Below are 17,767 nucleotides of genomic sequence, written 5' to 3' on the forward strand. Positions count from 1 at the left end.
GTCATGCGTCTTCACGTTCAGAGCTCTTTGTCTCGCCCGGAAAGAGCCTTCTGCCCCTGCAGCCCCTTTCCCTACGTCCTCCATTTTGAGAAATTGTCCCAGTCGGAGTCGGTTGCACTCACTCTTCATTCCTCCAGAATTCTTCACCAAGCCCCATCAACCTTCTCAGCATGGAAGACGCTCTTTCACCCTGGAAGGTCCTTTCTCCCCGTAACCTCCCCCTCACGTTGGTGAGCTCCCCTCCATTTTGAGGAAGAGCTCAGTCCTGCTAAGTTCATTCTGCTCCTTTCTTTGCTCCACTCCTGACTCTTAAGAATTGATTTTTTTTTAATCATTCCCTTTCACAGTTATGTTGCCTCCCCCACTCCGATTTTTAGCTCCCTTTTATGTGGGGTCTTCCTCCGTTAAAATGGAAGCTTCAGCTTTTTTCGGTTCCTGGCTTCCAAGATGCCCAAGAAGAGGAGGAACAACGGGCACGCCCAGGAGGGCCGAGGCCACGTGCTGCCCCTCCGCTGCACCCGCTGCGCCCGCTGCGAGCCCAAGGACGAGGCCATCAAGAAGCTTTACACCCGCAGCATCGTGGAAGCCGCGGCCGTCGGGCACATCTCCGAGGCCAGCGTCCTGGACTCCTACGTGCTGCCCAAACTGTATGGGAAACTGCATGACTGTGTGAGCTGGGCGATCCACAGCAAGGTAGTGAGGAATCGGTCCCGGGAGGCAGGAAAGCGTCGAACGCCGCCACTCCGCCTCAGACCTGCAGGTGCTGCCCCCAGACCCCCTCCAAAGCCTATGTAAAGAGCTATCTGCCCGTCAACATTCCTGAACTGATCAGAGGAAAATAAAATGGTTGGTCAAACTTTAAAAATAAATAAAATAAAATGTAAGCTCCATCAGGGCAGGAACTACCTTTCTTTTTGTGATTCTCAGAGCTTAGCACACTGCTTGTGACATAGTAAGCACTTAATAAAAGTTTTATCCGTCTTTCTACCTATCTACCTGTTTGTCTAGGATGTTCAATCTTTTTTTTAAGGTGTTAATTCCTTCATTTGAAAATTTATTTTAAACATTGCCATGTACACAACAGAACATGAGAGGATTCATTATAAAGCAATAAATTTCTATTTCTAGAAAACCTATCTAAGCAATACTACACATTATTTTCAAAGTTATACATCCTTTATTTTTTCTTGTGTGTTTTCTTTTGTCCTCTGTTGTGCACTTTTTACTTCATTCCCCCCCCCCCAGAAAGCTACAATTAAGCATGGAGATACACATTTACACACACACACACACATATATATATATGTATACACACATCCATAAACATACACATTTATATATGTACTCACAAACACATAACATAAAAACAGTATTATGCTTATTTCCTCTTGTCATCTGTAGCATGTTCAATCTTATAGTGCTTTGCAGAGGGAATTCATGCTTCAGGTAGAAGGTTGAGTGACATGAGAGACACTGACAAAAGACCACTTAGCATGGCATGCCCACTTCAAAGAAGGAGTTGTGCTCTATGAGTGAAGAAGAATTGCAGTAGCTCAAAAGAAATGTGATATATGTAAATTTAGAGCCATCTCCACCTCAAACGTTCCTATGGACTATTTGTGCATGACCTGTGCTGAATCCTTCTGAGTTCTTATTGGTCTGATCAGCCGCAGTCAAACACGCTGCATCCCCAAGGTAGTGATGTCATTTTGGTCCTTTCTGAGCATAGAGGACAACTAATCAGACGGTTGGACTAGATTTCTTCTGAGGAACCTTTATCCATGATTCTTTGAATTACAGATTCTCTTCAAGTTTTGTCTTAGTAGAAACTATCATATTTTCTTGCCGTCCTATCCAAAGTGCTTATTAAAACATAATGCTTGCTTGACACATACATACTCATTGTTTAAGTCTGTCTGTCTATTTAAGTCTGTCTTCCTATCCTATTTGCCTATCCTGTGTCTATCTATATTGTCTGTCTGTCTATCCTGTCTGTCTATCCATCTATCTATCCATCTATCCAACTATCTATACATTTATCTATCTATCTATCTACCTATCTGTCTATCATCAATGACATCATAGGTCCAAACCAAAAATAATAGTAGTAATATTTGTGCTACCTACCTTATGAGAACAAAAGCACTATAAGCATTTTAAAAAATCAAAACAGGAGACTTGGAGAGAAATGATAATGAAAGTAAGAGTGGAAGTGCTGAGGTTACCAGTGTTGAACTTGAGGGCCATGAGGAGTGTCTGAGAGGAAGTGGTTATTACTGAGCTCACTCAGAGAAGCAGACCAAGCGATGGTGATACACCAATTCCCTTGTCCCTTTTATTCTTCCCTTTTCTTTCCCTATAGAGGTGTGCCTTTTCCCCAAATCTTCATTTCTTGAGTTGTTTTTCTCTTTTCTCTGATTTTAAGCATGATAAATGTAATTGCAGTTCTAGCTTACATATGTAATTGCATAAATGTGACACACAGAGAGGGACAAGGTGCCCAGGAAGGGAAAACGACAGATTTAAAACTTCAACATTTTTCTAAAGTGCTAATATTTTTCCTAGCTGGGAGCTCTGAGTGAAATAAAGAGAATAATTGACTCTTTATTTTGAGAGGAGAGGGAACAGGAAAGAGACAGACAGACAGATGCATACACACACACAGACAGAGACAGAGACAGAGACAGAAAGGGAGGCAAGAAAGGAGAGAAAAAGAGGAGGGAGGGAGAGACAGAGACAGAAAGACACAGACAGAGACAGAAAGAGAGAAACTTACAAACTGCAAATATAACAGGCTTGCCTGCATTGGAAAGTGGGGCCTTGGCCTCTTCCCTTTCCATTGTTTTCCTATAATTGTGTTGAAAGGAAAATCACTCTTCTAGAGGGGCAAAAGCAGAGGAAGTGGACAGAAAGAAAATTTTGCCCCAGGAAAGGAGCTAAGAGAGTGGCTTAGAAGCAAAAGCGTGATCCATAGGAGTGAAAGGGGGTTGCCAACCCCCTGGCAATACTGCTTATGAGCCTACCAAAGCACCTTACCAATATTAGATAACGTGTAATGTAGATTTTCCAGTATTATTATGATGGACAACTTGCGGGAGGGGATAGAGATGTTTGGGAGTAATGCCAACGGATCTTAATCAGTGATTAAATGTAAGAGTAGGAGAGTGATGAGTCAAAGATAATGTGACCTTTAAAAACTCTGAGCTTCATAATCCCAACTCCCAGTTTTACACTTCTAAATTGGGTTTTCAGAGTATGGCTACATATCCTCCTGAGGGAGCTAGGGGTCATGCTATCAGTTCCACCTACTTTCTAGTGTTTTTTCTCCAGGATTATGGATTATCATTTGGTCAACCAGATTCAATTAGTTTTTGGAGAGGGGTATTTACTAAGGTGATATAGTAAGAATAATTGTTACAAAACATACCTATACCCCAAGTCTGGGACATACTCTCCCACAAGTAGATACAGATTCCAGCAGAATGTGGGCTTGAACTTAGAGAGTACATGTAGCAAAGAAATAACTCATAACTCTTGGTTGTAGGAAGTCCTTTTTTGTACCCTTCCTTGGATGCTTGAGAAGTTACCCTTAGGCATGGTATAGTTCTTTTGCTGGGCTCTTTGCAGAGCCATGAACATAGGCCTGAGCTAACCTTGGATCCCAAAACAGACTTTCTAGTCTGGCACTGCCATATGGGCAGTACTGGGAAGATGGGAAATAAAACATCCTCTGAATCTATCTGATCTTACAAGGTCCTACCTAGGCCAAAAAGAAGGGAGAGGGAGTAAGGTTAGAGGGAGACATAGACCAAGGCCAAAGCATAAGTATATGCCCTTGTTCTTCCCTCCCCCCAAAGCCTTCTTCTAATGGATTTTACTGGACGCAGCACTTATTCTAACCTCTGAAATAATTCTAGCTTTGTAGATTTTTTTTTTGGGGGAAGTGACTAAGTTTCCTCAGTCTATCTGAATATTCTTCCTGTGCAAAATCACTCCAGTTCCAATTTTTTCTTACACTTAGTTTAAAGTCTATGATGGATTGATTGAGATGTATTCTTACCTCATTAAGTTATAAGGGCATTTTGTCACTTTAATTGGGGTGGGGTGGCTTGATTGAGCAAATCAATCAACATTTCACCTTATGATAATATAAGGGACAAGGAAGCATTATAGCAGAATGAGCAGGTCTCAGTTTAAATCTTGCCTCTGACACTTACTATCTGGGTAACCTCGGGAAAGTCACAACCTCCCACTCTAGTATCTTTGCCAAGAAAGCCCCGTGGGCAATACTGACATGCTATGGTCCACAAGGTCATGAGGAGTTGGACACAACTGAACAACAATAAAATCATACAACCACTTGAAAGCCACAATAAGACTAGAAGCCAGTTATCCTGCCTTCTAGCTCAATGCTTTTCCCAAAGTACTATACTGATTGGGGCCTATTTCTCTGCAGAGAAAAAAAAAAGAAAAAACCTCTGTAAAGGTTTCTCATGTGGCCTCATGAGGCCCTCTGGGTCCTTGGATGTGGCCTTTTGACTGAGTCCAAGTTCTATAGAACAAATCCTTTTACAAAGAGGATTTGCTCTGTGAAGTCTGCTGGATTCAGTCAGAGGGCCGTACTTAAGGACCTAGAGGGCCACGTATGGTCTTGGAGCCCCAAATTCCCCACCCCTGCAAGTCTAAGTAATTCATTGGCTTTATTTGTCTCCTTTGGAGTGAGCTGTGGCTAGAACTCTGGTTTAGACTTCTAAGCAAGTGATCTTTCACGGAAATTAAGAGATCTCTCTGAAGGAAGTCAGGCAAGACGACTCACTCTGCAATCAGCATGTTAACCAAATTAGAGCTCAGTGCATTAAGATGCCTTCCTAAAATTGCATTAATAAGCTAAATGATCTGTGGATTTCAGTTGAATCTTTAATGTCTCAAGAAAAGAAAATACTCAGAAATGTGTTTGTGCATTCTCTCCTTTGTCAGATAAATTGTCATTCTGTTGATAGTGTATTTGAAATATCTAGCAATTCAGGCCATTAATGTGAGAAAACACTTATTTGTTTCCACTTTCCTTGATGCTAAGTTTTTTGCTGTCAAAGATGGTTTTTCAGACACAATGCTGGCCGGGTAAGAATTGTTATTTGTGTTAATTAGCATACGACAACCCAGAGTTCTCAAAAAAACTAATCATTCCCATCACTTATTTAGACGTAGTAGAAACAATCCAGTCGAGTGGCTAAAACCATATTTTTGCTTTTCTTTTTATTCTCAGCACTTAGAACTCTACCTGGCACATAGTTAAGTGCTTAATAAATACTTGTTAACTGACTGACTGAAAAACTAAAACTCCTTCCAGGTACAACAGGTGCATTATAATAGGAACAGATCTATATCAGAAGATATGGGTCCAAGGAATGGTCATGTGAATCATGAGACCTTGATAAAGTCACTGAACCTCAAAATTTGTTGTAAAGTGCATAGAGTGCAGGACCCAAAGTAAGGAAGACATGAGTTTAAATCCAGGCTCAGACACATATTAACTGTGTAACTCTCAGTAAGTTGGTTAACCTATCTCTGCCTCAGTTTCCTCAGAGGTAAAATAAAGATGATAATAGTAACACCTGCTGCCTGGGGTTGCTGTGAGGATCAAATTATAATATTTGCAAAGCACTTAGCATAGTGCCTGGCACATAGTAGGCTCTTGTTCCCTTCCTTTTTACATGGACTTGACTGAGTTGAAAGGCAGAATCATGTAGAGAAAGGAATACATGACGCAATGTCATGAGATCTGAGTTCAAGACCTGGTTCTGGTGTTGAATGCATATGTGACCTTGGAGCAAGTGACTTTCCCTTTTTTAGGTTTCTCAGTTTTCTTATCTATAAAAAGATATATAGTTAAACAGATAATCTTTAACATACCTTCTTCCACGTTTAGACCTATTGTTTTTAAAGCCTCATATGCTTTATCTGTAAAATTATGAAACTAATACCTGAATTCTTTTCTCCATAGGTTGACCATAAAGATAACCTTTTGTAAACCATTGTAAAGCCATTAAAGGCTGTGGAAATAGGAACTTCCATTACTGTTGTGCTTGCTACTGCTTCTAAGAACTAATGCCACAGAATGTCTTTCCTGATACCCTAGCTACTTGTTTCTTCTTCTTTCAAGGTCACCTTGTATCTGCTTTATATGTGTTATATACACAGACACACATACATATGTATATGTATGTGTATATATGTACATATGTATACATATGTGCATAGTGTCAGTATATATGTATGTACACATATTCAATGCATATTCATGCGTATGTTTTTGTCTTTCTCTTCATCTCTTTCTCTCTCCATCCATCATATCTGCCATATTTGCCATATCTATCTATCTATCTGTCTATCTGTCTGTCTATCCACATGTTGTACCCTGTTAGAATATAAGCTTTTTGCGGGTGGAGAGTAATTTTCTTTTGTTTTCATATCCCAGTGACTGAGCACAATCTAGTTTGTTAATATTACTACCCAACTCTCCTATTAACAGGCCTACTTTTCCTGCATATAGTCAATATTTTATTTTGAATCTATGATTTCATCAATGTAGAGAAAACCTAATGGAAAAACTACTGCCACCAAAGTAGGTGATCAATCCCCTTGAAATTGGTAGTCTGGGAGTTTCTGGTGGCACTTCAAGATTAAGTGTTACTTGTAGATATCAGACTCAGGGCTTGAACCCAAGACTACCTGACTTCAAGGCTGGCTCACTCTTCACCATGTCATGTTGCCTTACCAATGCCAGCTGAGTGGCAGATTCTCATTGAGACATCAAATAGCAGTCTCTGCTTTGTGGAAGAGAAAAGCAGAAAGAGGAGGAGGAGAATAGAGAAGGAAGATGGAAGAGGGAAAAACCCAAAGAAAGAAAAGAGAGGGAAGAGGAGAGAAGAGGGGAGAGGGGAAGAGGAGAAAGGAGAAAAAAAGAAGAGAGGATGGGGAGGGGAAGAGAGATGTTGAAGAGGAGGAAAGGAGAGAGGATGGAATGGGAGGAGACAGATGGACCATTAAAAAAAAATCAATTAGCTTCCAGTCAGCAATGAATACATCCTAGATGCTGTGAAGACACCCTGAGGGCATGAATGAATGACAAAGGATTGAACATGTTTAGCGCCTCATCGGGGAAGAATGGCTGGGGTGCTAGCTTTAAGAAACTGCAGGTGTAATTCCATTCTCCAGCAATCAGGAAAGAGATTGCTCTTGAAGCAGAGGGTGGCAGCCGTGACAATGGGGATAATTGGAGGAAATTAGTTTGAATGAGGAGAACATGACTTTAAACAAACTGTAAGCTTTTGAGGGGTATACAGTAAAGTGGATTTAAAAAAAATCTGCATTTCTCTCTCTACCAGTTAGGGAAGTGACCTAGGTTGAAATATAATTTTGAGTGTTTGGGTCTTGTTCTGCCTGAGGGCCCAGAGCATCATAGAAATGAATGGGAAAATTGACCATATAGATCTTGTATCTAACATCACATCCAATTCTGAAATCTTCTCTACTTTACCTTTGGCTCTGCTAGAACACTTCCAGTGACGGGATGCTTACTACCTATTGAAGTATCCTATTCCATTTGTAGACAGCATTAATTACTCAGAAAAAATTCTGATTTTACTATCCTATTGACAACACTCTAGCTTGGCATAGTAGAAAGAGTGTGCTAGATATGAAGTCAGAAGACGTGGAATTATGACTCTGATATTTTGTAACTGTGGTTTTAGGGAACTCATCTAACCTTTCTGGGTCTTGATTTTCTCATCTGTAGAATGGGAACAATAAAATTCCGTGTGCCTCATAGAATTGTGTGATGTCGGTGCTTGTTAAACTTTAAAGTGCTGTATAAATGTGAGATATTAAAATATTATTGACAAGGAATTTTTTAAATACAAAAAGGGAAGTTAGATCCCTTTTACTAGAGGAGAGAGAGAGACAAAGAGACAGATACAGAGACGCAGAGAGAGACACATGGAGACAGAGACAGAGAGACAGGCACAGATAGAGAGACGGAGACAGATAGACATAAAGTCAGAAACAGACAGAGACAGGGAGATAAGGAGAAACACATAGAGAGAATATTTATACAAGTTAACTAGGAAATGGCTTTGCAGCTAAACTATGCTGTTGGCAATTAAAGTCAGTGAGAGTTGTGTATATATAAGTGAGAAGTGATTTAAGCCCAATTAAAAGGTGAATAGAAATGAATATGTTGCATTGGCATGTATTCTGAATGAAGCTTCTCTATTGGTAACTTGAATGATCTCAAGAGACAAGTTCTCATATGATAGTTCTTCTATCCTGTGAGGAAGGATGGTCAGGAATAGAATAATAAAAAAGGGGGAACAAGAAAGAAAAAAAAAACATCAAGGTGGTTTAGCTAAATGCTAAAAGGAAAATAAAAAAAAAACCAGGATGAAGATCAATCTCTGGGTAAATGTCAATCCCTAGGGTGTGTCTTTTATCTGAATGCAGGGGTGCATGAGGAGTTCCTTTCTCTTTCTTCTTTTTCTTCATCAATATGTTCTAAATAATAGAACAATGATCTTAACAACAATTCCTGGTAATATTTTAGGTCTAACTATTGAACATATTGTTTGTCAATATTTAGAAAAGGAAGCAGAGAAAACTTAAAACCAACATATCTTTATTTAAAAAAACAAATCATTAACTTCACTGGTAGATCAGAGGACTTTTGTAGGTGCAATATCCCTGGATTTTGGTTAGGAATTTGATAAAATCTCTTATGACATCCTTGTGAAAAAGATAGAGATATATGGACTGGATGAGGGTAATTGACTTGATACAAAGTGTTTGGATTCATAATGGATTGAAGATTATAGGGCTTCCAGGTTCTACTTTTGGTTCTGTCATTTGCAATGTTTATCAGTGTATCAAAGGTTGGGTGATTTGTTCATCAAAGTTTCAGTTAAAGCAAAGCTGTGATAGACCAATAGTTCATATATTACATGACAGAACTGAGACCCAAGCAATGTCTTGACAGGTTGGAAAGGTAGGCTTGAAGCTAACCAGATAAAATTCAGTTCTAAAGTTAAAATGTGAATGCCTGAGTTAAAAAAAAATCAATTGTACAAGCACAGGATAAATTGTACAGGATAGGTAAAGTATGGCTACAAAATTATTTCATGTGAAAAGACTTGGGTTCTTTTATTGAGCTACAAGCTCACTATGAATCAATAGTGGATATGGAAGAAAGAGAGCCAATGTGACCTTAAGCTGTATTAATAGAAATGCAGTGTTTAGATCTAGATAGTGTTCTGCTCTGGTCAGACGGCATGTAGAATTTTGTGTATGGTTTAATTTCAGTTAATTCAATTTTATTCAACTCAACAATTTTAAGCTCCTACTATTGAAAGGCCTTATTGTATGCACTGAGAGGGATACAAAGATACATAAAGAATGATTGGTCTCCTCAAAGATATTACAGTCTAGCAGAAATCATAAGACAGGAACCTGGATATTACAAAATAGAACTTGATAAATCCAAACAAAGAACAAGCCAAGTATTGAGGATATAGCTTCTGTGGAGAGAAAGATCCCTTGTGACAGGGGTCTCAGGGAAGGATTCTTGGAAGAGGTACAAAAAGCAGATCGCTGAGAGCCATTGAAAGCTGTGATGCAGACCACAAGGTTGACAGGGTGATTGTGATGAAAGTACTTTGAAAACTATAAGGCAGCATAAGAGGTGCGTGGTCTGTTTTCTGAGGACTAATCAAACCAAGTTTGGAGGAAGTACCACCAGTTGGCTGTGGAGTGATTGTTTTGTCATTTTCCCCCCTGTAACTACTCATTAAAATGCTTTCCAGGGCATGGGACGTTTATGCTCCATTTTGGTAGGAGAAGATCATTATAAAAGTCATATTTAAGTCCCAGAAAGGGTCCTTTAGTGTGCACCAGTTCTTCCTAATGAGTCATCTTGATGGGCATAAAAGTGTCTAAGCATGAATGAATGAATGAATGAATAAATGAATGAATGGATTAATGAAAAAAACATTTATTAGGCTTTTAACAATGTACGAAGCACTGTGCTAATTGCTGTGGACACAAATAGAAATGTCAAGAGTCCCAGCTCTTAAGATATTCAAATTACATGAGGGGAAATAACATATATAGGAGTTTTCAGATGAAAGTCAGATAGAAATGTCCCAGGTTCCTTAGGATATAGCTGTAAAGCAGATGGAAATATGTTTTCTTTAATATCATTCCCATTTAATCCATTTGAGCAATAAAAATCCAGGAAAAGACTCTCTTGTGGTCTCCAAGCTGGTATGGTACCTGATATTGATTGAGTAAGAGTCAAGGATATTATGATTGATATCAGTCAGGTCACTGGTTGGTGGGACAATGGAGATGTTAGTCATTTATACTTCAATGTGAATTTGTTCTCCCAGAACAATGGTATTTTAATCCTCAGTTCTATTTGTGAGAGGCATTTGGTGTAGTGGAAATCCATTTGGAGTGGAAGTCAGAAAACTTGCATTTCAATCTTGCATGTATATAAAACGTGGACCACATTCTTTTTCCTGTTTGGGTCATAGGTCAATTGTAATGATCAGCTGCAATAATGTATTTCAATTGTTCTGAACATGTAACATTTTATAAATATTATTTGAAGAAGAATATTCTTCTTCATGAACTATTATCTTTTGTTAGACTTTACACACCCCAAAAGCAGGGATCATGTTTTATTTGAACATTGCATTTCCCTCTGACGTTTCCTTCTATCTATTTTATATGTATTTTGCACGTACTTTATATTTTACTTGTTAGGATTTATTCCATTTGGATGTGAGCTCCTTGAGGGCAAGGACTATTTTTGCATTCCTCTGTAAGCCCACATGTTAGCATAGTACTGGGCATATAGTAAGTGGTTAATAAATTTTCATCATTGTTATTTCTCCTAGTGCCTTGCATAGTATTCTGGAAGCAGTAGGCTCTTAACAAATTCCTGTTGAGCAAATGAGTAAGTGGATAAATGTTAAATGAACCATGAAAATAATTTTATACATCAGTAAGCAGATGGGAAGATAACATGGGGGTAGGGGAGGTGGGTGTACCTTCTTGGGATCATCAGAATCATGCAATATAGGCAGTCACCTATTTCATCTTTCCGTAAATTTGTCCCAGATCAGAGCAAAAGGAATTTCCAAATCTAATGTTCCCTATGCTCTATCGATACCCTAAGACCTAGATGTATCAAGTTCAGAATTTCTGTACAACAATAATAGTTGTAATAATAACAATAACAAGAGCTAGCATTTATATAGTGCTTTAAGATTTACAAAATTCTATACACATGTTATCTCATTGGGACACAATTCTCTCCTCTCTTCTGTCTTCTAAACCCATCCAAATTTTGGCCATCATACTGACAATACTTCTCTTATTCACTTCTTCTAATATAGAGATTAAATTCTCAAACAATGGATCCAATATCCATTAGCTAGTTGTGTGACCTTGGATAAGTCAATCCTTTCTCTGTGCTTAGTTCTCTTATTCATAGAATAAAAGTATTAGATTAGTCTTGAAGATCCTGCCTGTCTAGCTCTTAACAGTCTACTAAATATGAGCTATTATTGAGATATAAAGAGACAGGTTAAAGAAGTCAGGAGACCCAGATTATCAGCTATTTAGAAACTATGTGAATTTGGGCAAGTCACTTCCCCTCTCTGGGTATAACTTAAATGAAGGGGTTGGACTCAATGAGTTCTTAGGTTTCTTCCAATACAAATACTGTATAAATTTATGATCATGATTTTAGATCCTTCCGCTGATTTCATTTAAACCGGAAGCCCAGCTTGGCATTCTTGTGCTTAATCATCCATGATGGAAATTGTGCCCCAGAAAGAATTTTTTTCACAAAGTCCATGTACATGAGTACTGGCCCCAACCTGTTCCAGTTACTCTAGCTGATTGATGTGTTGTATAAATAAGGTGACAGGAAAACATTTCTTTGGTGTTGTGGGAAGAGGAAGTGCAAAATGTCAAATTAGAAAAAAGTCCTGAGAATAACTATTCAAATGTATGCAAATTGCTTAATTAATTGACCTCATTTAGGTTTGCAGATATCCTCTGCGTGTTCCTTTGTGAAATGGTTATTTTTTCATTGTGCACTGAAACAATATTCTGAAGCTAATTAAACTCTTCAGAGCTATAGGTTAATATTCAATTCATATGTAAACACATTTATAAACATTAATCAAATCCAAATTACTCATTTCATAAATACTGTTTTATTCATTTTCAGCTAATAGATGTGTTCTCTGTATTTATTCAGTACTGGTCTCAAGGAGTTCACATGTTTGGGGAAATAATAGTTATTTAAATGGCAACCTAGTGTTTATTTTTGAGTCTATTATGACTTACTCTTAGTCCCGGTTGTTTGATCCCATGAAGATTTAGCACAAAGACTTCATTTGAAGTGGTAGTGGTGGCATATGGGAAGGATCATGATGACAGCTCAAAGACTGTCATTTATTTCATCACTCAGGAATCACATTACTTAAGGAATGACAATGATCACATCTCACAGGCCTATTGAGGATTTTAAATTTTACAAAGCTCTTCTTTCACAATAACCTCCTGGGGGTAGGTAGTATAAACATTAAAGCTGTAGGACTGCTCAATGACCTGCCTTTATAGGTTGCAAGTCCCACAATGTTCCAGTAGTCCCTGAATGCCAGCCTGTGGGGAATTCTATGGAGCATAGTCAGGCATAGGTTGAATCAGATTTTCTCTGAGGTTCATTTTCTTCACTGGCCATCACCCCATGGTCAACTGACCCACTCTGCGCCTAACTCGAAATCACCCCTGTCCCACCCAGGTACACATATTCAAGCAGAGTCATAGAAAAGATTTCCATTTTCTAAGGGGTGTGAAGCACTAGCTGTCCCTCTTAAACCAAACACTAAAGCAGTAGTCCAAAAAGTGACAAAAAATAACCACAATAACAACTGTGTATGATCAATAATCATGATAATAATGAAGACAATGATAAAAATAACACTTTGAATAGGACTTTGATGTTTCAAAAAGTGTTCAGACTATTCCCATTACCCTTGTCAAAGCCTACTTTCCAATTATTTTCTATCACCTAGCAACATTAAAATTGATGGGTAGGAAAACATAATATTTTTAATTGACAGGTGAACAGTGTGGTCACAATGACAAAAGTAAGACAGGCTAGGAAGGCCACACCCCTACACATTGTAAAATTGAGCACATATAATGAGCTATAAAGGAAAATCAAAGGCACATATTTTGCCTCGGATGGGAGGTGGGCAAGTGGGTATAGAGGGAAAAGGGCCTGTATTTGTGATCACCTTGGTAGGGGAAACTCCTGAATAAGGGACTCCCTCTCCCAATACAGGTTGGTTTGCACCTTCCATTCAAGTTATAGTCCCATAGAACAGCCTAGAATATTAAGAAGTTAAAAGGTCACAGAATCAATCAATCACAAGGCCAGGGGGAGACTAGAACTCAGGACTTCCTGGCTCCGAAGCCAGCTCTCTAAGCATTCTACCACACTGCCTTTGAGCATGGAGAATGTTGAGAAAAGTGTCTCTGCAACATGAGGTAACATTAACTGATTTAATTCCTGATGGAGAACATCCTAGATAACTTAAAATGGCTAATTAACAGAAAAATCAAATCATTGTTAAAGTTGACAAGGCCCTTGGACATATGCCTTCATTTTTACAGATGAGGAAACTAAGGTCACACAGTCAGTTAGTGACAGATCTGGGACTTGAAATATAAATTTCTTGATTCCTAACCCAGAGCTCTTTTCATTACATCCCAGGTCAAGAACCCTGGGTTTCAGACCCTCAGATCCTAGCTCTAAATGCCACAATTCTATGTTCAACTATTCAAATTTCTTTTCGGATAAACATCTCTTCAGTTGTACTAATACCTTCCATTTCTAGTGTCATTGACAAGGGTATTTTGCACCCTTCTTTGATAGCTGCTATCAGAACCTAGTTTGCCAACTGAAATAATGAGGTATGTTTTACAGCCTTTATGTATTAGGTTCTGGTATAATGTATGGCTTCATATGCTAGACACTTGGGTAAACACTTGTCAAAACCCCAAGACTTACTGCATTGGGCAACCACAGCCGTGGTCTGTGAATGGTCTGGGCCCTTGAAAATTAACTGCTCCGATGTTTGAAAATTATATTACTTTTTAGACTTGGTGGAGAAACAAGCTAGGAAATGCATATAGAAACCACATTAAGAGGCACTCTGACATTATTTACTCAAAATAAGGAAAACAGAAAGGAGAAAGGTTACTTATGCGGTCCTGCTAGGAAATGGCACTTCATGAATTTCAAAGACCATAAAACCATCTTGTTCTTGTTCTTATGAGATGCATTGGTGCCATTATTGCATTTACATTCAATAAATGGAAGCAGTGGGTTTGTGGAATTACAGGACTCATAACTGGAAGGCACCTTAGAGATTCTTCAGTACAAACACAACATTTTAGAGATGAGGAAACTGAGGTGAAATGATTGGCTCAAATTCACATAGGTCAGTAATAATGGTGGAGCCCCAATTTGAACCCAGACATTGTGACTCCAAAACCAGTACGCTTTCCATGGCATAGTACTTCTTTGTCATTACTCAATATTAGTTTTGTCAGCCTAAATGATACATACATACATATACCTATACATATACATATATATACACACACATATATATGCACACATACATACACACATATATGTAAAATATGCATAGATTATATCTATAATATATGTGTATAATCCTCTTTTCCACTAAGATGCTCATGTGACTCCTATGAATAATTGTTATAATAGTAACATTGACATAGTGCTTTAAGGTTTGTAAAACACTTTGCTTGCATTATCAAAAATCATCAGTGTGGTAAACCTGAGAAGTAGGTGCTGTTATTATTCCCACTTTAATAAGGAAACTGATTGAAAGAGGCTGAATGCTTTGTTCTGGGTAAGTAACAGAGACAGCAATTTTATGATATGAGACTTGAACTCTGAACTTCCTACATTGAAGTTTGACATTCTAAAAGGCTGTACTAGCTCAGTGGCATATCTACAGGTCTTCGTAAACTGAAAGGACTCTAAATTATGGTGATGGATTTTTTTTTTGTCAACTACGACAATTCACAAGGTTGGACTAGTTAAGGATGGAATCTACATTAACAATCAGCACTAGAATTTATATAATGTGAACTATGTGCCAGGCACTCTGCTAGTCACTTTACAAATACTATCTCCTTAGACCTTAACAACAACCCTCGGGAGGTAAGTGCTGTTATTATTTTACATTGGAGAAAACTGAGGAAAACAGGTTAAGTGACTTGCCCAGGGTCACACAATGTCTGAGGCCAAATTTGAACCCGGGTTTTCCCGACTCCAGGCTCAGCGTTCTATCCACTATGCCACCAGCTGTCTCTGTACTTTAGTGTAAGAACTGCTCATACTTGTGAAATCTCATTTCCCTTAGAGTACTGAAGTAATATAAATTATGTATGGGCTAGGATTTTACCTGCGCTGGCATGTTTAGAGGCATCTTCCTGAAATTTTCTTCTGTTGAATCAATAAGAAGGGCAGAATATATCCCATTTCCATTAGCTCTGGCTGAGGAGACAATTGCCAATTAATCCCAAACAACTCCTTTGTACATTATAAGACATTTCAGATTTGCTGATATGCCATGTGAGCCCATTTTATATGTGCTGAAACTGTCTCTGAGTCCTTCTTTAAGTACAAAATTCCTGGGTGTGGTCTCTGATGTAAACACATAGCTCAGTTACTAGGTTGCATAGTGCATAAAGTACTCCACTTAGAATTAGGAAGACCTGGGTTCTAATTTTGCTTCTGACACTACCTGTATAGTCTTTGGCAAGTCATTTAATTTCTCTGTGCATAAATTTCCTCATCTGTAAAATGGAGAAAATAATAGTACCTATTTCCCAGGGTTTCTATGAGGACCAAATGAGATAACATAAGTAAAGAATTTTGCAAACCTTTAAGTGTTATATAAATGCTAGCTAATATAATTATTAATAATAAACCAAACATTCCCAAAAGACTCTTGGCAGATTGAATATAACTATGTGACTGCCATTTGACATCACCCATACTAAGAATGTCCTTTGAATTGTAAAAAAGTTATTAAAATTATGATGAGAATACCTGCAACTGAATCAGTGTTGTTTTACCCCCTCTGGAAATGTTTGTTATTGCCCTTAAAAAAGGAAAAGAAAAAGAAAATCAATGGCCAGTTTTGAAGTTTTAAAAATAACTTATTTGAAATGACCTTATGAGCAGAACATCTGAAGTACCACATCACACCTATCAGATTGGCCAACATGACAAAATAGGAAAATGATAACTGTTGGAAGAAGGTGTGGGAAAATTGGAACACTAATGCACTGTTGGTGGAGTTGTGAAATGATCCAACTATTTTGGAGAGCAATTTGGAACTATGCCCAAAGGGTTATAAAAATGTGCATACCCTTTGACCCAGCAATAGAACTTCTAGGGCTATATCCCAAAGAGATAAACAAATGGGAAAAGGACCCACCTGTACAAAAATATTTATAGCAGCTCTTTTTGTAGTGGCAAAGAATTGGAAATTGAGAGGATGCCCATCAATTGAGGAATGGCTGAACAAATTGTAGAATATGAATGTAATGGAATGCTATTGTGCTATAAGAAATGATGAGCAGGCAGACTTCAGAAAAACCTGGAAAGACTTGTATGGTCTGATGCTGAGTGAAGTGAGCAGAACCAGGAGAACGTTGTATGCATTAACAGCCACATTGTGCGATGGACTAATATTGATACACTTAATCCTTCTCAGCAATACAAGGATCTAAGACATCTCCAAAGGCCTCATGGTGGAAAATGCTATCCACATCCAGTGAAAGAACTATGGAATTTGAATGTAGATAAAAGCATACTATTTGCTATTTTGTTTTCTTCTGTTGTGTTTTGTTTCCCCCTTTCTGGTGGTTCCTCCTATTAGTTCTAATTCTTACTTATAACATCATTAATGTGAAAATATGTTTAATAGGAATGTATATGTATAGCCTATATCAGATTGCACACAGTCTTGGGGAGGGAAGTGGGGAGGGAGAGGGAGAAAAATTTAAAACTCAAAAGCTCATGGAAATGGCTGCTCATAAATCAAAATAAATTAATAAAGTTTAAAAAAGAAATTTTTTTTGGCATATAATGGTTAAAGATGTAATTATAAGTAAATTAGTCCTGGAATAGTAAAAGACATGCTAGAAATGGGATTAGAGAAGATGAGTTCCCATCCTGGCATTGCCCCCTACTTCCTGTGTTACCTGAGGCAAGTTTCATTTGGCTGAGTATGAGGAGGATGCAGTTGGGGGTTGATGATTTTTGAGAGCCAAAGGAATATTTAAAGTGTTAAGATATTTAAGGGTATTAAGGAAAACAACTTAGAGCTTTTGGTTAGCTTCATTTGGGAGGGACAAAATTAGGAAGTGGGGTGGGGAGAGAGTTTTGACAACAAGGTTCTACAAGGGTAGAGTAGGAAACTGCTGAATACAATGATTAAAAGAGACATTTTATGCATGGGGTTATCTACTCCTTATTTGAATAAACAGCTTCCAGAATACCACCTCATTTTTTCTTATTATCTTCGAGGAGGCTATTCTAAAAGTGTGACAAATCTATTCTTCTAACAATTTGTGTCATCTA

At 38.2% G+C, this 17,767-nt stretch overlaps 1 protein-coding gene across 1 annotated transcript; it reads left to right on the forward strand.

The window, feature by feature from the left end:
* Window positions 1-447: 447 nt before the first annotated feature.
* On the forward strand, window positions 448-804 carry LOC114041794 (40S ribosomal protein S26-like). Its single transcript, XM_027860418.1, has one exon. It carries the CDS (start codon window positions 448-450, stop codon window positions 793-795), a length of 348 nt encoding a protein of 115 aa, XP_027716219.1. The 3' UTR covers window positions 796-804.
* The last annotated feature ends 16,963 nt before the right edge of the window (window positions 805-17,767 follow it).

The sequence above is a fragment of the Vombatus ursinus genome, unplaced genomic scaffold, assembly GCF_900497805.2.
Source record: "Vombatus ursinus unplaced genomic scaffold, bare-nosed wombat genome assembly UNPS02014180.1, whole genome shotgun sequence".
NCBI lineage: Eukaryota > Metazoa > Chordata > Mammalia > Diprotodontia > Vombatidae > Vombatus > Vombatus ursinus.

What these genes read in the sequence shown, in the direction of transcription:
- LOC114041794 (XM_027860418.1), top strand. Translation starts at nt 448, where the DNA reads ATGCCCAAGAAGAGGAGGAACAACGGGCACGCCCAGGAGGGCCGAGGC.